The sequence below is a fragment of the Protomyctophum parallelum genome, assembly GCF_964188405.1.
Source record: "Protomyctophum parallelum genome assembly, chromosome: 6".
NCBI lineage: Eukaryota > Metazoa > Chordata > Actinopteri > Myctophiformes > Myctophidae > Protomyctophum > Protomyctophum parallelum.
Window position 1 is genome coordinate 12,353,880 of NC_139701.1, and position 20,909 is coordinate 12,374,788.

Below are 20,909 nucleotides of genomic sequence, written 5' to 3' on the forward strand. Positions count from 1 at the left end.
AGGAAGGAAGTGAGCCCAGTGTCGATGACATCAGAGACACTGGGCTCACTGCTAAAATCTAAAATATCTAAAACCACATATTACACATATAAAGACCCCCACGAAAGTGTTCTAAATCTTCTAAACGTCATTAACACATTATTTTGCAAAAAGGGTGACGTTTCCCTTTAATGAAAAAGAAACCCATAAAGAGGTACTGTAGCACCGAATACAATATTCAACGCATTTTGATAAATAGACAACAGAACAGTTCTCAAGAAATGTACAATTAAAAGAACACAATCAAGCACACTTTCAATAAATACAGGTTGACCATAAAGAAATACAAGAACGGTTAGTCATTTAGTCGACGACTCAAATTGGCCACTGCCCGAGCCCTCGGAGTTGGACGTGGCCGCACAGCAAGGAGCACACTGCTCGATCAGGGGCAATAGCTTCCCCTGCTGGTGAAGCTGCTTGGTGTCTGAGCCACCCCCGATGCAGTTGCCATTGATGAAGACTCTTGGCACCTGCAGTGAACCAGGGACACGTCACATTATCACATTCATGTGGTTTTGATTGATTGATTGATTGAAGTATGTATTAACAGTTTGCAGAATTACAGTACTTTTCAAGCACAACTCAATACAAAAACTGTTAACTGTGAGTGGACGACACCATAAAGCATTACACTTGTTTACAAGAGGGTCCACTGTTTTCAATTCATCATAACATTTAGAGACGTACAAATATACACTTCTATATAGCTAAAAACAGGAAATCATCATAACGGAGGTAAAAAGGGGGGAAAAAACATATACAGTGAGGGGAAAAGGGGTGGTGGAGGGATTCAGATTTTACGGGGGACAGTTTCGAATTGCAGCCGTCCGTAGGTGCCCTTTGAGAGCGGTTTCATATGTCATCCCATGACTCCTTCAAAACCGGTAACATGTCATTGGTCCGACCTCCCGTTAGTCAGACCACCACTAACACTATCCCAAACCCTAAACCCTAACCTCACAGGAAGCCACGGGTGATTATTTTTAACACGCATTAACTACAACTTGCTGCTTTTGAGATTGTCTTGAACAAAAATGGTCTGTCTCAGTCAGACCAGATACAAAATATTTATAACTAGAAAAAGTGCCCTTCTGGGCACAGGTCTCCACCAGGTTATCCACAGATCTGTGCAGTTAGAGGTAAAACACTTTTCGGCCAGTTATAGCGCCACCTTGAGGCTGAGTTGAAATTGTTCATGTGGCATTTCGTCCTCGGCCTAGTGGGAATGTGCGTGCACAATTTCACGGAAATCACGCAATGTGTTCATGATTTGCAGCATTTTGTTTGAAACTGAGCACTCCTGTGAACTTTGGAAGCCAATCTTAACCAATCAGGATGGAGTCTGAGAAATGTGAAAGACCCGTTTCGTTGAATGGCTCTAGAGAGACTGTGTACTAATTTGCGTGATGTTTGGACAAAATCTGTAGGTGTACTGTGAAAAAACTTGTTTTGCACAAAGCGGCCTCCTGGTGGCGCTATAACAGGCCGTTCTGGAAAGTTTGGGGCAGAGGTTCATCGTTGGCATCCAGGGAGTGTGTGTGCAAAATTTGGCATCGACCGGGTTAACGGTGGCCGAGATTAGCTGTTCACGGACGGACGGACGGACACACACACACACGGACGGACGGACACACGGACGGACGAAGTGCAAAACATACTCTCCCCACATGCCTTCGGCCTGGTGGAGACAATAATTTCATTATTGTACAAATTTCACCCACTCTTTTACTTTGTAAATCTGTGATGTGCTGCAACAATCAGTTCTAATAATAGTAATAGTATAGTAAAGTTATTAAATTACTTGTATAGTTTGGTAGATACATTAACCACTTGAACCCTAGCGACCCTCTTTTGGGCGTGTCAAATTAGGCAAACATTTGGCAAAAATTCACCAAAAACAATAGATTCACAAGCTCACAACACAAGATTAATGCGCACAACATTATTGCAATGAAAAGTTGCGAGCAAAGTTTGTAATAGATGAAAAATAGGAGCAGATCATATATGGGATGTTTTCAATTTCGTCTCTGTAACCGTTCCGATGGATTTTTGGTGTGGCATAATACCGTAGTTTATATTCACTTTTAGGTAATGGCCAACGGTGTTGTTTTTCATGTTGTTCACTCTTTGCCTTAAAGTATGTTCTCATATAGCCTATCATTCTGAATATTAAAGAATCAAGACACCATGCTGTACAGGCCTGGAATTTGTTGGATTACAGTTTGAGTACAGATTGGATGGCGCAAGCTTCTCCCTTGGAGATCCGCGCACCGTTTTTAAAAGCTCCCAAAACAATTTATTGACAACAGAGCAGGAAACAATACGTTTGGCCTCAGGGGCCTTCGTCAGGTATACTCAAATAGTATAATTTTCTTTTTTCTTACCACTAACCACTGTTTAATGTACTTCTCACTATCATGTCAATAAACTTCTGTTAGAAATATGAAGTGACTCCAATTCCTCAACAGTGGGTTACATCACTTTTAACATGAACTTTAGCCTAATTGTTCTGGCTTGGGGCCAATATTCTGCAAGAAATAGCAAATCATTGAAAGAATGGTGCAGAGTGTGATAGTTTGTCTCCAGTGTCTCCACCAGGCCGAAGGCATGGGGAGAGAGCATGTTTTGCACTGTGTGTGTGTGTGTGTGTGTGTGTGTGTGTGTGTGTGTGTGTGTGTGTGTGTGTGTGTGTGTGTGTGTGTGTGTGTGTGTGTGTGTGTGTGTGTGTGTGTGTCCGTCCGTCTGTGTACAGCTAATCTCCGGCACCCGGTCGATGACAAATTTTGCTCACACACTTTAATATGCCAACGATGAACTTCCAGATTCTGTCCAAAAATCCCGCAAATCATTACACTCTCTCTCTATAGTCATGTGTTCAAGCCGGATCTGTCCGATATTTCATATTCCATCCTAATTGGCTAACATTGGCTTTCAAAGTTTGCAGGCCCGTTTTGAACAAAAAGCCTCAAATCATGAACGCAGCGTGCAATTTACGTGAAACCTTTCACAGACTTTCCTACTAGGCTGAGGAATATATCCCAACCTTTTCACATTGGCCTGTTATAGCGCCACCAACAGGTGGATTTTTCCAAAACATATTTTTGGAACAAGATGCCTTAAATCATCCAATTGCCATCCAAGGCGTAAGAAGAAATGGCACCCTTTTCACATTGGCCTATTATAGCACCACCAGGAGGCCACAACATGACCTGCCCTGGTGGAGACCTGTGACCAGAGGGGCACTTTATCTAGTTATACATAAAGACATTTACCATAGATGTATTTAGCACTGGTGGAATGCCCACAGTTCAGAATGCATGGCTCATGGCTGAGAAGCCGTAATTTCACAGTTAACGCTGCACCTAAAAAAACATTAAAAAATAAATAGTTATGGTTTTTAATTGAATCAATGGTCTTCACACCATTCACAAACGGTTGACCTGGTGTTGGGTGCTACGTTGGTCAGTCAGGTACTAAAGTCAGCTGTTCACCAGTGGCGTTTTATGAATCGAAGGAGAGGGGGTGAACGGGGGAAGTCAAACTTTGCTGACCGCTTTACGAACGCAAACGTAAAGACAACACCATGCGGTTACCTGAACACTATTTGCACTAAATGAACTGTTTTAACAACCTTAGTAAATGAACAAAAAGGTGAAGTGATTTCTTGGCAAGCAGCGCAGCTGGCTGGTAAACATTTCCCGGCTTTAGCCTCTCAGTGACTTAATAAGTTTGTCAGTGAATATAGATCCTGAAATATGAAAAAAAGTAAATTACCGTTCTAGCACCAGTCATCTGAGCTAGAGCCTCTTGCATCCTCCTCCCATCGTTGTGTTCGTCCAGTTCAACCACTTTGTAAGTTGCACCAATTTCATTGAAAACATTCTTTGCCATTTTACAATAGGGGCACGTTGTCTTGGAGAATATTACAACACAGTTATGCGACACCACCTCCTGTAAGGTCAGAAGAAAATAAAAGATAAAAAGCAGACGCAGTAATAAATTAGAACACAAATCAATCTTATGCACATGCCCTTGAAAAGAATGATGCAAAAAGGAGCAATTAAGAGTCAACAAACATGCCTGTTGACTGACACACACACACACACACACACACACACACACACACACACACACACACACACACACACACACACACACACACACACACACACACACACACACACACACACACACACACACACACACTTTCATTTAATATCTCATCTCCGTACCTGAACATACTGTGTGCACGCTGAACTGGACAGACCAGATGATGTGAAATTTCCCATTCTAAACAACAAAAACAATCATTAGTATCTGACCTGCTGTTATATAGCACCAGTGATAGCTTTCAGTGTTTTACATTCCCATTTATCTCTCTCTCTCTACTTAATTTCAAAGTCCTTCAAACAATGACCTTATAAATGTGAAGACATCATAAGAAGAAACAAATCTGACGTCTGCGATCAGAGCACATAGAACTATGCATTGGAAAATGCCAGGCCATCTAGTAGAAATCAACTCCATCATGCAATATCTTCGTCGTTGTGCTGTCTGACCTGCCGTTTACCTCACTACAACTCACTCACTCACACACAGGATTAACCTCAGTGTTAATCTAGGATTTGACAATCCAATTAATAATCTGCTCTTGATCAACACCAGTCTTGACATGCATTCTGTTGATGTGGGAGGAGTGGGAGCACTGGCAGCGTTGCACAGGCGCCAGTGGAAACCTTACTTACAGCACCGTGAACGAGCCACTGCAGACAATGTTAGCACACAATTCGTGTTTTAATTTGAGTACGATCGTTGGCAACATGATTTAGTGGTGTGTTATTCTAAACGACTCGTGTAAACAGCTAAAGAGAGGTGGTTAATAACTTGTTTTTAAGCAGAAGCGGGAATGACCTTCGGCAACCGTTCCATGCCAGTCTAGTCAGACATCCTCCTGGAGTAATCATGGTCAAGAAGAAGGAGCAATAACAAGCGAATAAAAAAGAATGCCACAGCCGATCTAAAAGAAACATGCGGTTATGTTCCCTGCTGTCTGTCTCGACGTTTGCCTGACTGCCCGTCAGTGAGTGCCCAGGGCGTTTTGCTCTGTTTACAAATTAACAGGCAACAGCACAATGCCTACCTTACGTGGATATATACCCCCGGAAGTAGTTTCTTTACTTACGCAAGCTCTCTGGGCGTGAGCACATGGAGAGAGTAAAGATCCACAAGAAGGGGGCTGTCCTTCAGCTCCGTTTGCCTCATGTTTGAGAGAAGCCCCTGCAGCGAGGGATGCATGTCATATTAATTACCTTTAGCTCCGAGAGAGAAGAGGTTACGTACGGAGAATATATCCCTGTATCGGTAGAACGGGGGTCGAGCCGTCCAAAAAAACAGTGGCGAGAACCATTTTCGCAGTATCGTTTCCATAAAGTAAAGGTATCAGAACCGAGCTACAGATGATAAACTTAGGATAGGCACGTAACATTTTAAATCAGGCGTGAAACAACTGCTTAAATCAGGCTTAAATAAAAATGTAGTCCAGTGACAGTCAACACCGCTTCAACCCCCGTCCGCATGCGCAGTACTGCTACCGTAAGATTGGGGATAACCATTAAACCTGAGCCATTAGACAGAGTTACGACATTGAGGGGGCAGAAAACAGCCTGGCGGCTGGCCCCATGTTTAGCTGTCCTTAAGTTAAAATAAATATTCCCACAAATAGCTATAGTTTTCATGAATTAATACCAAATTAATGAGTAATTCCTTGACAAATGAAATAAAAAAATATATGCTCATTGAAGTACCGGTAATGAAAATAGCCTACAAGCTTAAGTTGTAGATCTGCTATTTTCACTAAATTGGGTCCCAGGGAATTACATGTAGCCTATAGGCTAATTTATCTTTTGGGTCAAGGGCTAAATCATCAAAGGAATCATCGTGCGTGCGCATATATGGCACATCTCTCTCATGTTTAGGTAATTGTGGATATACACGGCTTGGGATATCCGTGGTTTAATTGAATTGCTTGTGGGTAACCCGAGCTTCTAATAGTCCAAAATCAAAAATAAAGGTGAACAAACGTAAAAATAGATTGAATTGTTTGTTTGTTTGTTTGTTTGTTTGTTTGCTTGATTTCTTTTTCAATTTTGCTCCAAAATTAAAAACACCTAAACATGTAAATTAAATAGTTTGAATACCGGTATTTTATTCAATGCCTATAATAGACAGTGCCCATCTATTTTCTAATTCTCCTTATGTTTCAAATGTTCCAAAGTCACGGTCCCATCCATAATTCACACGGATCACTCCGGATGCATAATTAAAAACAGGTGAATAACAAAGAACTGACTGGGATGAGAAGGACATAATGTCAATCCATACCAGTTTTGCTCTGGTGCATTCTGATATGTGAACACATGGGGGCATAATAAGCATAAGCATGTCTGACTGGGCAACGTTTTTCATCAATTGAGTCTGTTTTATTATAACTGTCTATGACTATGGTTAAACTGATTACTGATAACTGATTAAACCAGTAGCCTATATGAGTATGTTTTACAGTCTAAGCATATATATTGAAATTTAATTTAATTCACAGGATATGGTCCCTTGAGATGCATCATGTCGTTTTAGCATGAGTTAATCAGTGTGTTGGACTTTATTTAGATTTTTCTTCTGCCAATCTGAATAATGGCTGCATTTTATCACAATGATCACAGAATAATGTTATTCCAGTTTACACCCCCACCCCCCCCATTACAATGGTGCCATTAGTTAATAAATTGTCCTTCTAAAACCTTTTGTTTTAATCATTGAAATTGAACCAATGCCATTTTTATTAGTTGCATGCTCTCCAGATGTCATATTTTAACAGGCAGAGTTAAATGCCATAGCTGTTTATCGTCACAGTGTTGTTATTTAGCTGAATAAATTCACCGTATCTGTTAACATTTTCTAGGACACAACGTGATGAGTTTCATTGGTTTGTTTTCCCAATTTCTCCACCCAGACCCATATATTTCATTACATTTTCTCGACATAAGCCGCAGTTGCTTTAGGCTGTGTAGAAAAATCTCAGTTGTGGTCTGCATTGATCAAAGTATAGCTCTCGGTCAGGACTTGATCGAGTGCTGGGGAGATTCTGCTAAATGGGCAATTGGCAAAGTGCATAATCATTCATTTTTAGTCAGTTCATCAATAAACTAACACTAAAATCTATAGCACTTACCATGCGAATAAGTAAAGTGCGTGTCACTGTGATTTTTCACTCTGTAACTTTCAGTCACAACGTGAGCTGTGCTGTAGCCAGACTACTTATGCCTAATTTAGGCCTATATACGTAGGTCAGGATATTCTGGCCCACAGTGGTTTCACGGGCCAAAAAGAACAGATCTGCAAGCTAACAAGGCATTATGTGATGAGTTGTTATTTTTGGCTATAGCCACACCATCATGAAATTAAGTTTAAATTGACCGTTAGCTTTTGCATGTGTTACCATTCTGCACCCTCGACTAGCAAAGAGCAAACAGGATTAACTTTAGATGAGCGTTAAGTGTGATCAATATCTCACAGTGTTGTTTCCACCGGCTCTGTTTCACATCAGACGGTGTATCAAATTCAACGCTTCATAATTCATGAACACCTAAGATGGATCCAACCTATAATCATCCTATTTGGTGGGTTGGATGTGGATGAGTGCTTATTTTGCTGTCTCATTCGATCGCTGGTTTGCTTATCTAAGTACTGACCTCAAAGGCACACAGTGGCTTCACAGTGCAAAACAACAGATACTATACCATAGAGCAATATATTTCTCAGGCAGCACAATTTATGGGGCCATCACTATTAATCATTACCACAGGCTGTAAGATTGCCTAATTCATCTAGAGTGCCCATAGAAATGTGATCCCCCCCCCCTCCACCCCCTCAAGTGCTTATAGGAGTGAGTTGCAGACACATTTCACCCACGCCCGGGCTTGGTCCTGCAGCAGCATAGCAATAAGCTGTGTTGATTTAATATTGGGCTTGGTGCATGCATTTGCCTAGCAGTGCTATAGCAGTGTAATCAGCCCACAAGATGCAGCAGGATCTTGTGAAAATTGTAAGCTGCCACCACTGCCCACCAGCCTCACTGCATCCAGTGGACAAGCATGCCTCACCACGGACTTATGGCAGATTCAGCACCATTCCTGATTGCACTCATGCCGCAGGTTGAACTGAACAGGCCCGTCTGCCTACTGAGTCCTGACTGGAAGGCTGGAAGGTTATTAAAATACATAAAGGTTAACTGCACATTGGGGTGTGTTCATGTTACCAGTGTAGCGTACGTATACTTCACAAGATAGAGATTTCCAACCTCCTGCATGTCCTTTGGGTTTATCCTGTGAATTTCAATTGCTACAGCCTATAAATGGGGGGAAATAATCTGGCTTTTATTGCGATTATTATTGCTATATATTGCATTGTACACCCAACAGAAAAGCAACCACATTCACATTACAGTCAGTATGCTCCATAGTGGTAGTTCCAAGAATGTGCCATGATGGAAGTATTAGTATACATGCGTGCATGTACAGTATGCATGTGTGTGTGTGTGTGTGTGTGTGTGTGTGTGTGTGTGTGTGTGAGCCATGCGTGCATGCATGTGTGTGTGAGCCAACCTCAGTTTATAGGGGTTGCCTCGTTCGATGCTACTGCACCCGCTTCGATAGTCACAATGGTCACTGAGCAGTATGTGTTTCTGGGACAGGATAAGCGAATGCCAGTTGTTTCAGTGGTTTGAGGTGACAAAAAAGATTTCACGGCTCCTTGAGCACAGTAATCCTGGAGCTCTTGATACAAGATGGCCAATAAAACGATCCCGAAAGATTAAAGAGCTAGACACCAACACACTATGACTGTGTCATTTCAGAATGAGAAATGCTCATCGTGAGCCTCTACAAAAGGTTACGTTGTTTTCATAATTCATTGATACATGTTTTAAAGATGTCCTCCTGTCATTTGATTTGAGTTAAAAACGTTGTATATTATATGTTCTATAAAAATGCTATTTGATTGATTACATTCTTATTGCTACAATTAAAAACATCCGGAATCACCATTACCTTGTTATCTTATAGCATCACAACCACAATCAGTCAGGGACACACTCTGTTACCTGCGGTGTCCCCTAGGGATCCGTACTTGGCCCCACCCTGTTCTCCCTTAAATGCTCTTCCTTGGCCACATCATGAGCAAGTATGGAATATCTTGTCACTGCTACACTGACTGATGACACCCCAACCCCTTCACACACAGTCCAGCCACCACCTTCTCTTTCACCTCCACCCGGGAAACTCGTCCACGCGCCTTCATCACCTCCAGGCTGGATTACTGCAACGCACTACTCATCAGGATCCCTAGCAAGAGACTTCAGAGGCTCCAGTACATTCAAAACAGCACTGCTAGGATCCTGATGAGAGTGCGAAGGTACGACCATATTACACCCATCCTCCGTTCTCTCCACTGGCTCCCCATCTCCTTCGGGACCGAATACAAGATTTCCCTTTCTCACACATCAGTGCATATCTACCGATCTACGGCAAAGCACCCCTATAAAATTATTAAATTCATCGCCCCTAAACCCCGCCACTCGAAGCCTCTGCTCTTCCAACACCCACCTTCTCCCTGTCCCCAACACCATGCTCTGAACCATGTGCGACCGGGCCTTCTGCTACATATAGCCCCATGCCTGTGGAATTCCCTCCCTTTGCACCTGAGAGCACCACCACCCACCGTCCAACTACATTTTTAAGATTTATTTTATTTTACCTATTTATTAATTCATTTATTTTAACTTGAGCCTTTAGTTTTAGATGTGGTTTGAATGTTAACGTCATGCATGTTTTCCGACTTCCCAGATCCAAGTCTGACACGTACATGTTATTTATATGTAATTTATGGTTTATATCTGAAGAGGGCAGAGTTGCTTTTACACAAACTGCAAATGTTCTAAATAAATACCTGGCATTTTCTTATACTCAGGCACAGGTTAATAAGAATTTAGCTTTAAACTAATTTTCTGTTATTAGTTCGGGCCCTGACTCATTCAAAATGAGGTTTGATGAAACTTAATGGCTATGGAAATAACAATTATGTGCATTACATTGTAAAATCAAGTGTTCATTTACCTCTGAGTGTGTACAAATTACAATAATGTTCATTCATTATAAGTTTGTGCGTGCGTGCATGCATGCGTGTGTGTTGAAGAGAACGAGAGACGGAGAGAAAATAGAGATCATTTAGACATGCCAAAGGTACATGTATGCTTATTACGCATCAAGGATAAAAACACAGTGAAATCAAAGACTTGTTTCCACTTGTGCTTCTTGTTCTTGGAACAACAAAATGCAACATGAACAGGTATTACGTACTGTACGGTATAGTAGCTACTAGGGATGCACCGATCCGGCTTTTTGGCATTCGATACCGATTTTGATACATAGGGGTCCAGTATCTGCCGATACAGAGTACCGATCCGATACCCCCCACAAAGAAACGTAATGACCTATTAAGCTGTATGCCTCACTGTGTGGAGTCTGGAATCATTATTTTGTGTAAGGCAACATCAAGGCTTGACTTAAACATTACTTTCCCAACTTTGTAAAACAAAATGTAACAAACACAGATATAAATGCACTGAATTATTTATTAATAACTGTGAAACAATTAGACCAGGTTAATGTGTGTGCAGGCTAGCCTGGCTGCATTCCACATGTTATACTGTCAATACTACACTGCTGTGTCACAGAGGAGGTAGAGTTGTTTTCATACTGTAATTACACATAATTATCGGATCGGATAATGGATCGGCCACCGATCCGATACCCGATCTAGAATTTTAGCCTGGATCGGCGCCGATCTCCGATACGAGTATCGGATCGGTGCATCCCTAGTAGCTACCACAGATGGTAAAAATGCATCATTCTTACCTTCAAATCTATTCATCTAATCATACCATGCCCTTACGACTCAGTGGGCCAAGGTAGATACGTAGATGGCTTGTCCCTGTCCTTGTTTGCGGGTGAGTTGCCTGCAGCAATCACACATGATGTCCTGTTAGCCAGGGTTGCCGCATGGTGCTTCATCTCTCCCCCCCCCCCCCTCCCCACACACACACACATCACCCCCCAATACAGCCCCCCCCCCCCCCACTCTCTCTGCTTCTTCTCGCTTATCTTTTTCAAGAATCCTTCCCCCAAATGCAATTTTATCAGCAGGCTTCAGAGCCCCCAAGTAGAGTACCAGCAGGTCTGTCTCCTCTCCTTTATCTGAAGCGGGAATAATGTTGACCTTGCGGCAACTTAAACTCTTTATCAGAAGCACAATAATCTTTTTTTCTCGGGAAAGCACATCAGCAAGAGAGAGAAAGAGAGAGAGAGAGAGAGAGAAAAGGCCTAGCAGGCTAGCGAGATCTCAGGTTGTCTGTGGGGGTGCAGTACCACAGGCCTGCTGAGAGGGCTGGCAGGCTCTCAACACACCCAGGTACCACTATACCAGCAGCCACACAGAATAACTCCAACTGCACAGGATGAGTATACAGGATAAGGCCATCATTCTTTCCTCACAGAGAGCATACGATAAAATAAGATTAGATAAGCTGAGACGAGACGAGACAAGATAAGATAAGATAAGATAAGATAGTATGCCCCTTTAGTGATCCCTGTGAGGAAATCCAGGTGTCATAAGTCATAGTAGCACAACAGCAGTAAGAGTGAAATACCGGAAAAGACAAGACTTCTGCACTGCATGGGTCACTGAATGACTGAGTTAACATACACTGTACAGTCTATCAATAAATCGTATACTGTCAGTGAATATATGAATGACTATGAATATACATCTATATAGCCATGCATACTTCTTCTACTTGGTCGTCCTCAGCGGTACTTTCAAAAGGCTGACCCTCACTGGTCTTCTCCACTCGAGTGTCCTTTTTCAGTACCCCGACATACAGAATGAGGTCTTCCGCCTCGATCCCTCGCCTCTTCTTGCAATTAGTTAGTTCCCACGGGAGAACTTGATGGGCTCTGAGCTCGGGATGCCTCAGGCAATGACCTGCCAGCTAGCAGCATCCTGCGTGCAACGAATACAGCATGTGAATACAGTATACATAGCACTGTCTCCCAAACAGTGGGTCGGGATTCGGGACCAATTTGTGGGACACAGAATTGTTTTGGGGTCCCTATATTTCTTGGTTTTCTACATTTTGTTCTTAATTATTTATTACTTATAGATCCGCTATTTTCACTAGTTTGGGTCCCGGGGGAGCCATCAAATTTCTCTTTTGGGCCTCAGTCTAAAAGGTTTGGAAACCACTGGCATACAGTATGTAAAGACTACAGCTGTGCTATGTCGTCATTGTCGTGCCTTCAAAATATGAGGCAGGCCTACTACGTATTTTGGGCCTGGTTGTGAAATGATCTGCAGGCCAGACTCAAATTGGTTTCCTTGATCCCTCTAATGAGTTTGAAAAGGATTACCATGGGACATATACTTACCAGTAACCAGTAGTGTAGGCAGCCAATTAAAGAAAGAAAAGAAAATTATCTTCATAGTGGTGTCCCTGCCGATCTGTTATTTTATATTTTAATTACATTTTCTTGCACTTTCTAGGTGTTCTATGTGTTGTATGTATGTTTTATGTCTGTCATTGGTATTGCCCTGTATTTGTTATTGCTGGCCAAGCTGTGTAAAATGTATGCCTCTTGGTCAGTTCACACTTTACACACACACACACACACACACACACACACACACACACACACACACACACACACAGAATTTACTCTCAATGTGGTTCTATACTGGTTAAATACAGGTTAAAAAGCCTGTACGGTGTAACAGTGAATCTGTGAATTAATATTCACATCCTATCAACAATGGATATATGAGTGAATATTAAGTAAGTCTCTCATCAGTACATCTGTGAATCAGTAGTCCATGAACTAGTGCAACAGATTCAAAGCCGTCGTCGGTAGTGATGAAAAAGAAAAGACAGATAAGGACTGACAGGAATATTCTTTTTTTTCCTTTTCTTACTACATGGCACTGAGATGATTGATTTTCTGCTATGGGAATACTGTATTTGATCAGATTGAATAGTTGACTGCGTCTACTCCTTGACAGATTGACGATTGATTTTAATGTCTTGAGGCTCCAATATGTAATATTTAAAGCTTGTTGCAATGACTGTTAGCCTTTCCCTAATATCACGTCTCCTAAAAAGACAGGAATGTATCTTCTTACATGCTGTTTTGTTTCTTCTCAATCTCTCACACACTTTCTATATGCCTTTTTCTATCTCGAACATTGGAACTCGATGCGTGCATCTCTCTATCAATGTTTGTACTATTTGTATTTTATTTTTTTTAATCATTGAATCCATGCGTCTGAATTTAATCTCATTTGAGGAACCCCAAACTCATCCCTTGTACGTTTTAGCTGCTTGTTCAGCGACTGTATAGCCTACTTCCCTCTTTACATACATTATCTTTTTTTGTATTTCGTGCTTGGGTTTCACTGTCTATCTCGTGCTCCACTTTGCTGCCACTAATATTCCCTCTCACTCCACGGTGGGAATCAATCAGTGGTTACCATGGAAATGAAGCAGCCTGTACCAGCAGTGTGTAGCCAGCCATATGCAGTATGTGCGCATGCATGGTTTTCTTTTCTCTCTTCTTTCGAAAGTACATTTGCACATAACTATAGAATATGTCCTCTGCCACTTAAGCCATCCTAACTTTTAGGAGCAATGGGCATGCAGCTATTGAACAGTTCCAGGGAAGCAGTTAAGGGTTTGGTGTCTTGCTCAAGGACATTTTGACACAATGCCGAGGAGAGCTGGGATCGAACTGGGAACCTTCAGATTTCCTGAGACACTTTGGCATGTGTCTGTAGGTGTTTCTGTCTAGCTGCCTGCCTGTGTCTCTCTCTTAAATGTTTCACACTGTCTCTCGCCAGTCGCTGCAGCATGGTCTCCAGTGGCGAGGCTGTCTTCTCTGACTGCCCATGTGTTCAGAATGGTTTTGACAGCTGTCTCCACACATCGCTCCCTCTCACCACAATGACGAAAACCAAAGAATACTTTGACAGCCAGGTCTTTTTTTTTTTTTTTGCAAAAGAGAGAGTTATATCTCAAAAGATGTAATGACAATAACTGAGTGTGAATGTAAATGTATTGCCGTCGTGTTGCCATTGTGGGCCTATGTATTGAATTCATCAACATAATAATAACACAATCAATAATACATGTCAACACATACAAAGCACTGTACAAAGGAGAAAAGGCTAAAAACATTGGCTGTGAATGAAGTGTTGTTTGTAAACTGGAAAGAAAAGAGGGAAAAAGCAGCATGAAGCCGGTAGAATGTTCCCCCCGGTAGGACATGCTGTGCAATATACTGTATCTCTAATCACTGTCTCTTTATTTGTATACCGTATGTTTCAACAAGGCAATATAGCTAGTGCTTCGCACAAAAGAAACACATAAAAGGAAAATTTGTTATAGAGTTAGCAAATACGGTTTTTCACTGGCATCCAGTAGAACATTGTACAGTATACAGTGGGTAAGGTTTTCCTGCAGGGACATCACATTTTCACTAACAGGATTCTCAGTGTTTCTCTTATGGCACCTTCGTCTGGATTTCACACTTTACTTGCCACCCTAACATGCACGTATGCACATATGCACGCAGATACACACCCACGCACGCACATTCACACTGCACACACACACACACACGTGCCGTGCACAGCCACACACACACTATGCCTGCTTCGCCATTCTCTCCCACTTTGTCTTTTCTCACCTTTTACTCTGTCGATCTTTCTCTCTCTGTCTCCTTCGCTGTTCCACTGCCTTCCTCAGTCTCCACAGTCTGAGGATTGATCAGGTTTATTTAATGGATGACATATTAGCTAATTACAATAAAGCAAGAAGGATGGTGTTCCTCTTGCAAACAGTGGACTTTATTATCTCTACCAAAGTAGAAATGGAAAACTGTAGCTCCAGTAAATAGTACATCACGTCCGAAAGGCTGACCTTGTGGAAGAAAGGTTGCCATGTGCATAATAATGAGAATTGCTGGACAATGGACAGAGGAGTGGGGAGGGGGTTTACAGAGGGAATCTGGCAGAGACAGACCCCATCATATTCATCTGGCCCCCGCATGTGCTGCTACACTCAATGAGTTCCAGGTAAATTAATCATGTTTTGTAATTGCAGAGTGCTGCTGGAGGAAGGTCTAGGACGGTCGTCTTGTGAGATGGGTGTCTGAGAGGTGGAGCACGCCTCAGGACAGAAAGAAGTGGATCCTGCAGGACTAAAGCCTGCAATGGGAGGAATACACCCAAATACACAGGATGCAGCTGACGAGAGCAACCCATGGGGCTTTGAGAGGCGGAAAGCATTTTGTCCAAAAGTAAGCATTTTTATTATGTTGAACTTGGCAGCTTGAACTGACTTCTTAATCTGTCCCAGCTGTTTGTCAATTGACTGAGCAAGTCCAACATGTTCATTTTTCAGGAAATTAAAATATATATATTTATATTTTTTAAACAAAGCAATATTGCCTCATCAAAGTTGGCATTGTATTTTATTTATTTATTTATTTGACAGGGACAATGCTCATTAATCAACACGTCAGTTTTCACATTCATGTAAATGTGCCAGAGTTAACTAATTTCCATCTTCTCCTTTTTTTTGTCCCCTGGTACAGGGGACAGAACAACCACAGAGTGATGTGAATAGTGATACCAGTGATAAATAGACTTGATAATTACTCATGATTACAGAATTGATTAGTTTTTAGCCACCTCTTAAGGTTGAATTTGAAGGTCAGATAGTTGGAGGTCTCTCTTACTTCTGTGGGGAGACTGTTCCAGTGATGGGAGGCTCTAACAGAGAAGACTGCAGTCAAGCATCTGCAAAATGTTTAAAGCTGTCGAAATTAAATAAGTTATATGTTTGAACTATGTGGCAATGGTGGTAACGGTTGGGCTTTTGGTCCAGTGTTTTTAGTGTCTGTTTGTAAAGTGATTCTATGGGTTTTAGAGTTGTCTGCTGATTTGTCTGTGACCACCAGGTTGTGAAACAGTATATTATGCGAGGGGAAAATCATAGCATGCATGAAGAGTTTAGCTGCATCTGTGGTTAGATATATAGTCTTATGTGTCTGAAGTTAGATAAATTTAATTAGATTTTATTGGCTAAGTTTTTAGCATGCTTTTTAAATGTCAAGTTTGAGTCTAATGTCATTCCAAGATATTTAAATTCTGATACTACCTGAATACTGTTACCTTTGATAAGAATGTCAATATCAGGGTCTGTGGAGTATATATATTGTCAGATACTTGGACTTGGATTGCTGTGTGTGGGGGCGTGGGGGGAGGGGGGGTGGAGTGCTTTGAGGGTACAATGGAGTTAGCTGGTAGTGTGTGGTGTTCAATTGAATCTATTTATGAAATACCAAAAATAAATACAAATGGAGTTAGCTGGTTACTGCTGGACAGCGACGATATGTGACTTAATTGGATAAAATATTTATTCATTTCTTTCTCTGAATGTTCCGGCAGATTTCTGTGACACTGCTGGACAAGCCCAAAAAGAAAAGAAAAACAAACAAAAAACAGAAACTCTAGGCCTATACAGTTAAACTACTACACTGCAGACACAGGCCCAGGCTTTTGTGCTGCCAGAGAAGCTTGATTGATGCCCCCACCCTCCAGAGGGTAATATTGGCTCGACCAGGAACCAGCCAACCTTGAATCCCTGAATCACTTCTTAAAGTTGTGCCTTTGGATGTAGCGTATGGACCAGCAGCAGTATAGCACTTCATGAAAGCGTTACAGTGGGTGGATATTCAGTGAAGGATGGACTCAATCTTTGGAGGTTGCACATGGGTGTTCTACAGACAGTATATCCGTCACAAATCTCTCGGAAATCTCAGCTTTATGTCCAGAAAGTGTAGATTCATCCCTCTCACATGGAGGGGCACGTGCGTAAAGCTTCTACAGCTTTTGTTCCCTGAATCCATGTAAAAATTGCACACACTGAATAAAATGTGAGTAAAATTAAACTGCACATCACAGGTTAAAAGCAGTCGCTAGACCGGCACAGAGTGTGTGTGTGTGTGTGTGTGTGTGTGTGTGTGTGTGTGTGTGTGTGTGTGTGTGTGTGTGTGTGTGTTTGCGTGTGTGTGTGTGTGTGTGTGTGTGTGTGTGTGTGTGTGTGTGTGTGTGTGTGTGCGTGCGTGCGTGCGTGCGTGCGTGCGTGCGTGCGTGCGTGCGTGCGTGCGTGCGTGCGTGCGTGCTAGGCTTGAGGGACGAAGCTTTTTGCCAAACAAAGCAGTTCTGCACCGTTATGCTGTGCAGGTATAGGTATCTTGCCTGAGGGCAGATGGGCAAACATTATACTGCACAACCTAGCATGCAACCCAATGAGTTCCAATAGCTATACAAAACTTAGTTCTCCATTCTTGGGGAAGTTTTTGCTCAAGAGTTATATCAAATGTGATCATCCTGAAAACATGAACAGATAACCCAATGTCTGTAATAGCACCCTACTTTATAATTCCTGGATACACCAGAGTTTGGTGGGCATTGATAAGGTTGTCTTGCTTGTTGTGAATACTTACTGAAGATTTGACTCAGTAAAGGTCAAAAGACTGCTGGAAAAAAACGCAGACAAAGATCCGAAAAAAGCTGCATTCTGCAGGGACCTTCACTCCCTCCATCTGTATTTTTCGAGGTCGATCGCCTGCCAACTTAAAAGGAAGACAATCCTCATGCCTGCATGGTCAGCATGCATACAAATTATATTTGTTAAATTTGTGAGTTGTCATAATTATATCTCTAACAAAATGTTGTGTTTTGTTCTTTTTTGACATTTTAATCTTCCAATCCAATTAAAGTCTTTCTCCTAAACCAAGTTAACACCAGATTTAGAACTATTCAAATCAAAAGTCATTGACTCATTGTTTCTTTGACAAACAGGCCAGTACTGGCAAGAACATCCAGTCCTTGGTAACATCTATGATGCCATTGTTTCATAATAAAACATGCAATCATCTTGTACTTACTGATGCAGCATTATGTAATATATTGCATGATTCATAGAAAGTATCTGTTCAGTGTAGCTTCCAAGCTGTCATAAAACTCTTAGTTAAATTTCCATCCTGCCCAGTAACCTACGTTCTGTGCATAACTTTATACAGTGGTTCCCAAACTTTTTCATGGCAAGGACCCCCAAATTGACACTAATTGGCCCGCGGACCCCCATTTGAAAAGATATGCCAGGGACCCCCATAAGAGAAGATTTGTACGGCTCTAGCAGTGATTCTCAACGCGTTTAATTTCAAGGGCCCCCAGTTTGACATGCACTAGTGTACGGATCCCCATTTAATGGCATATATATCTCTGAGACCCCAATTTATTCTGTAAAATCAATGTTAATTTAACTCCTCATTTAGCTGAGGACACCCTGGAACTCCCTCAAGGACCCCTGGGGGTCCCCGGACCCCACTTTGGGAACCACCATCCCATGGTTTCCTTCATTTTCCCATAGCTTCATTTGATTGGCTCTGCAGTATATTGGACTAGAAACGCATACTGAGGAGTGTGCTCCAGTGCACTGCTGCACATGCTGCTAGGATAGGAATAATGCATTTCCTTAAGGAAATGACAATGTGTTGGCTTCTATTACTGGATATAGGGGAAAGAAAACCACATCTGAAATGTCAAAAGAGAGTAGTCTCACGTAGCCAGACAACTATTCCACAATCTCCGAATGCTATATAGAGTCTGGAACTACACCTCCCGAAATCCCAGTAAGAAAGCTGCCATTTCCGTTCAGGAAAATATATTAAAACATATCTTTACATTTTATTATTATTATTATTATTATTTTTCTGCTAAGCAACAAGCTATATATGCTTAGATGTTTTCTATTTATATTAGAATAAATGTGTGCGACTGTAAAGACGAAACAGAAGTGGGGAGGAGGCTCCACTTTATATTTTACTAATGACAGCTCTTCCGTTGCTCCAGACTTTATGATGAAAGCATTTGGAAATTGCGAGAGGCAACAGTCTGGCAACGCGAGACTAAAAAGACAGTGACACAAAGAAGAGTTTAACAGAGTTTAATTGCACAAAATCTCAAATGACCAAGTGAAAAGTTAAAACAGAAAGATATGTAGTAAACGAATAATGGAAATGGCTTCTTCTAAGTCTAAAGATGCCGTTTGTTTTTCACCAAGCAACTAAGTGCTGCTGGCTGGGAAGCAATGTTTTATTAACAAAACAAACACAATCCAGTTCGTGACCCATTATTTCCCCATTCTATGGCCTCAGCTTTGAAACAGAGGTGTTTTTATCAGCCAATCCCACTGTCGTCCCTGTCCCCGTCCCCCAAACACGTCTCAGGGGCAGACTAATATGACAGCTTGTGTATAGTTCATACTAGTTTATTCACTGTACACCAAAAATAAATCAAAATACGAATGTATTTACATGCTGTAATCCCCGGGCACTGTAAAGGCCATGATTCATTTGCTATATTTATTTATTTAAAATAAATTGTGTGGCCTCAATCAGCCCTAGTCTGAGTCTATCAAGCTTGATTATCTCCCTTGGAATTTGTCTTCATTAGTACTCGTTTTCTGGCCAAATAATATACTGCCAATTTAAGCACCCCAAAAATAGCTACAAGCTTATATCACTAGCATTAGTGGCATGCCGTGATTTAATACATAATTTGCTTTATTGGTAAATACCTTTTTGTTCAGCTAATGTAAGCCAACAGCATTCTGATTAACATTGGCTACTGTAGGCCTACTAATTTCAGCTAAAGCAAAGCTGTTTCAATAGATGTATAGGTTTTCACAACACCTTGTTTGTTCTAGTCAAACTATTTAATTTGGATGATAGCAGTCGTGGTTTTGGCCGAGTGAACTGCTGAAAGTGACGACATATGTATTCTACATGAAATGTGCCGTGGAGCTTGTGCCAAAGACGAGGAGCCCACTCCTTTCCCTGCCATCGATAATACAAAACTAATTATAGCGGAAAGCGAGGAGGGCCTCAAAAATGTGGCTTGTCTCAAATTGTCTGCTTTAGGAATTAAGTGAGAAGTGGGTTTATATCTGCTCCAATTTCAGGGCTGTCACTTTTATTTAGGCCTCCGTTCCCTTTATCTTGATTCCTGCATTTTGTTTTAATGAAACTTGGACGTTACGAGTTAGTCCACTTCATCAATCACCTCAATTAGCCGACTGGGAGCTTTGCATCTGTGTGCGTGTGTGCCCATGTGCACGCACGCACGCACGCACGCACTCACTCAAGCACGCACACACAGGCACACTTTTCATTGTGTGAGACTGTGAGTCCTATGTCAATCATGCGTGTGCTGCATGCATACCAAAAGGGGTGACATGATATCTCAGTTGAGATCCCAGGAAAGTGAGAAAACTGAGTACAATTTCATTAGAGCATTTTTGTGGAACTAATGAAAGTATAGTGCAAATTCCCTCAATAGACAATATGCATGGGTCTGTTCCATATGCATATGTTTTACAAAGATAATCATGTCAATCAATCAATCAATCAATCAATCAATCAATCTTTATTTATATAGCACATTTCAGACAACGAGTGCAGTTCAAAGTGCATGTGACACAATCAGACCCAGCCCATCACAGCTGGTCATGAATTTGGAATGCGACTGTTTATCTTTTTTGTTGCTATTGTTGTGCATTGATGATGGCAGCAGAATATACTCTCTGCTGTGTTATCTTATCTGTGTTAAACAATTCTACACATACTGTGTGTCTG

General features: G+C 41.6%; 1 protein-coding gene across 5 annotated transcripts; it reads right to left on the reverse strand.

Annotated features, from left to right (window-relative positions):
* Window positions 1-23: 23 nt before the first annotated feature.
* On the reverse strand, window positions 24-8,435 carry glrx2 (glutaredoxin 2). Of its 5 annotated transcripts, XM_083766460.1 has the most exons (5): window positions 8,373-8,435; window positions 5,222-5,316; window positions 4,272-4,329; window positions 3,814-3,990; window positions 24-509 (listed from the first exon to the last, which is right to left on the reverse strand). In XM_083766460.1, exons 2-5 carry the CDS (start codon window positions 5,299-5,301, stop codon window positions 339-341), a joined length of 486 nt encoding a protein of 161 aa, XP_083622586.1. In that variant the 5' UTR covers window positions 5,302-5,316; window positions 8,373-8,435; the 3' UTR covers window positions 24-338. The 5 variants fall into 5 exon arrangements, with proteins under 5 accessions (XP_083622586.1, XP_083622585.1, XP_083622588.1 ...); XM_083766459.1 differs by lacking the exon at window positions 8,373-8,435 and having other exon boundaries at window positions 25-509; window positions 5,222-5,357; XM_083766462.1 differs by lacking the exons at window positions 5,222-5,316; window positions 8,373-8,435 and adding an exon at window positions 5,349-5,599 and having other exon boundaries at window positions 40-509.
* Between the last annotated feature and the right edge of the window lie 12,474 nt (window positions 8,436-20,909).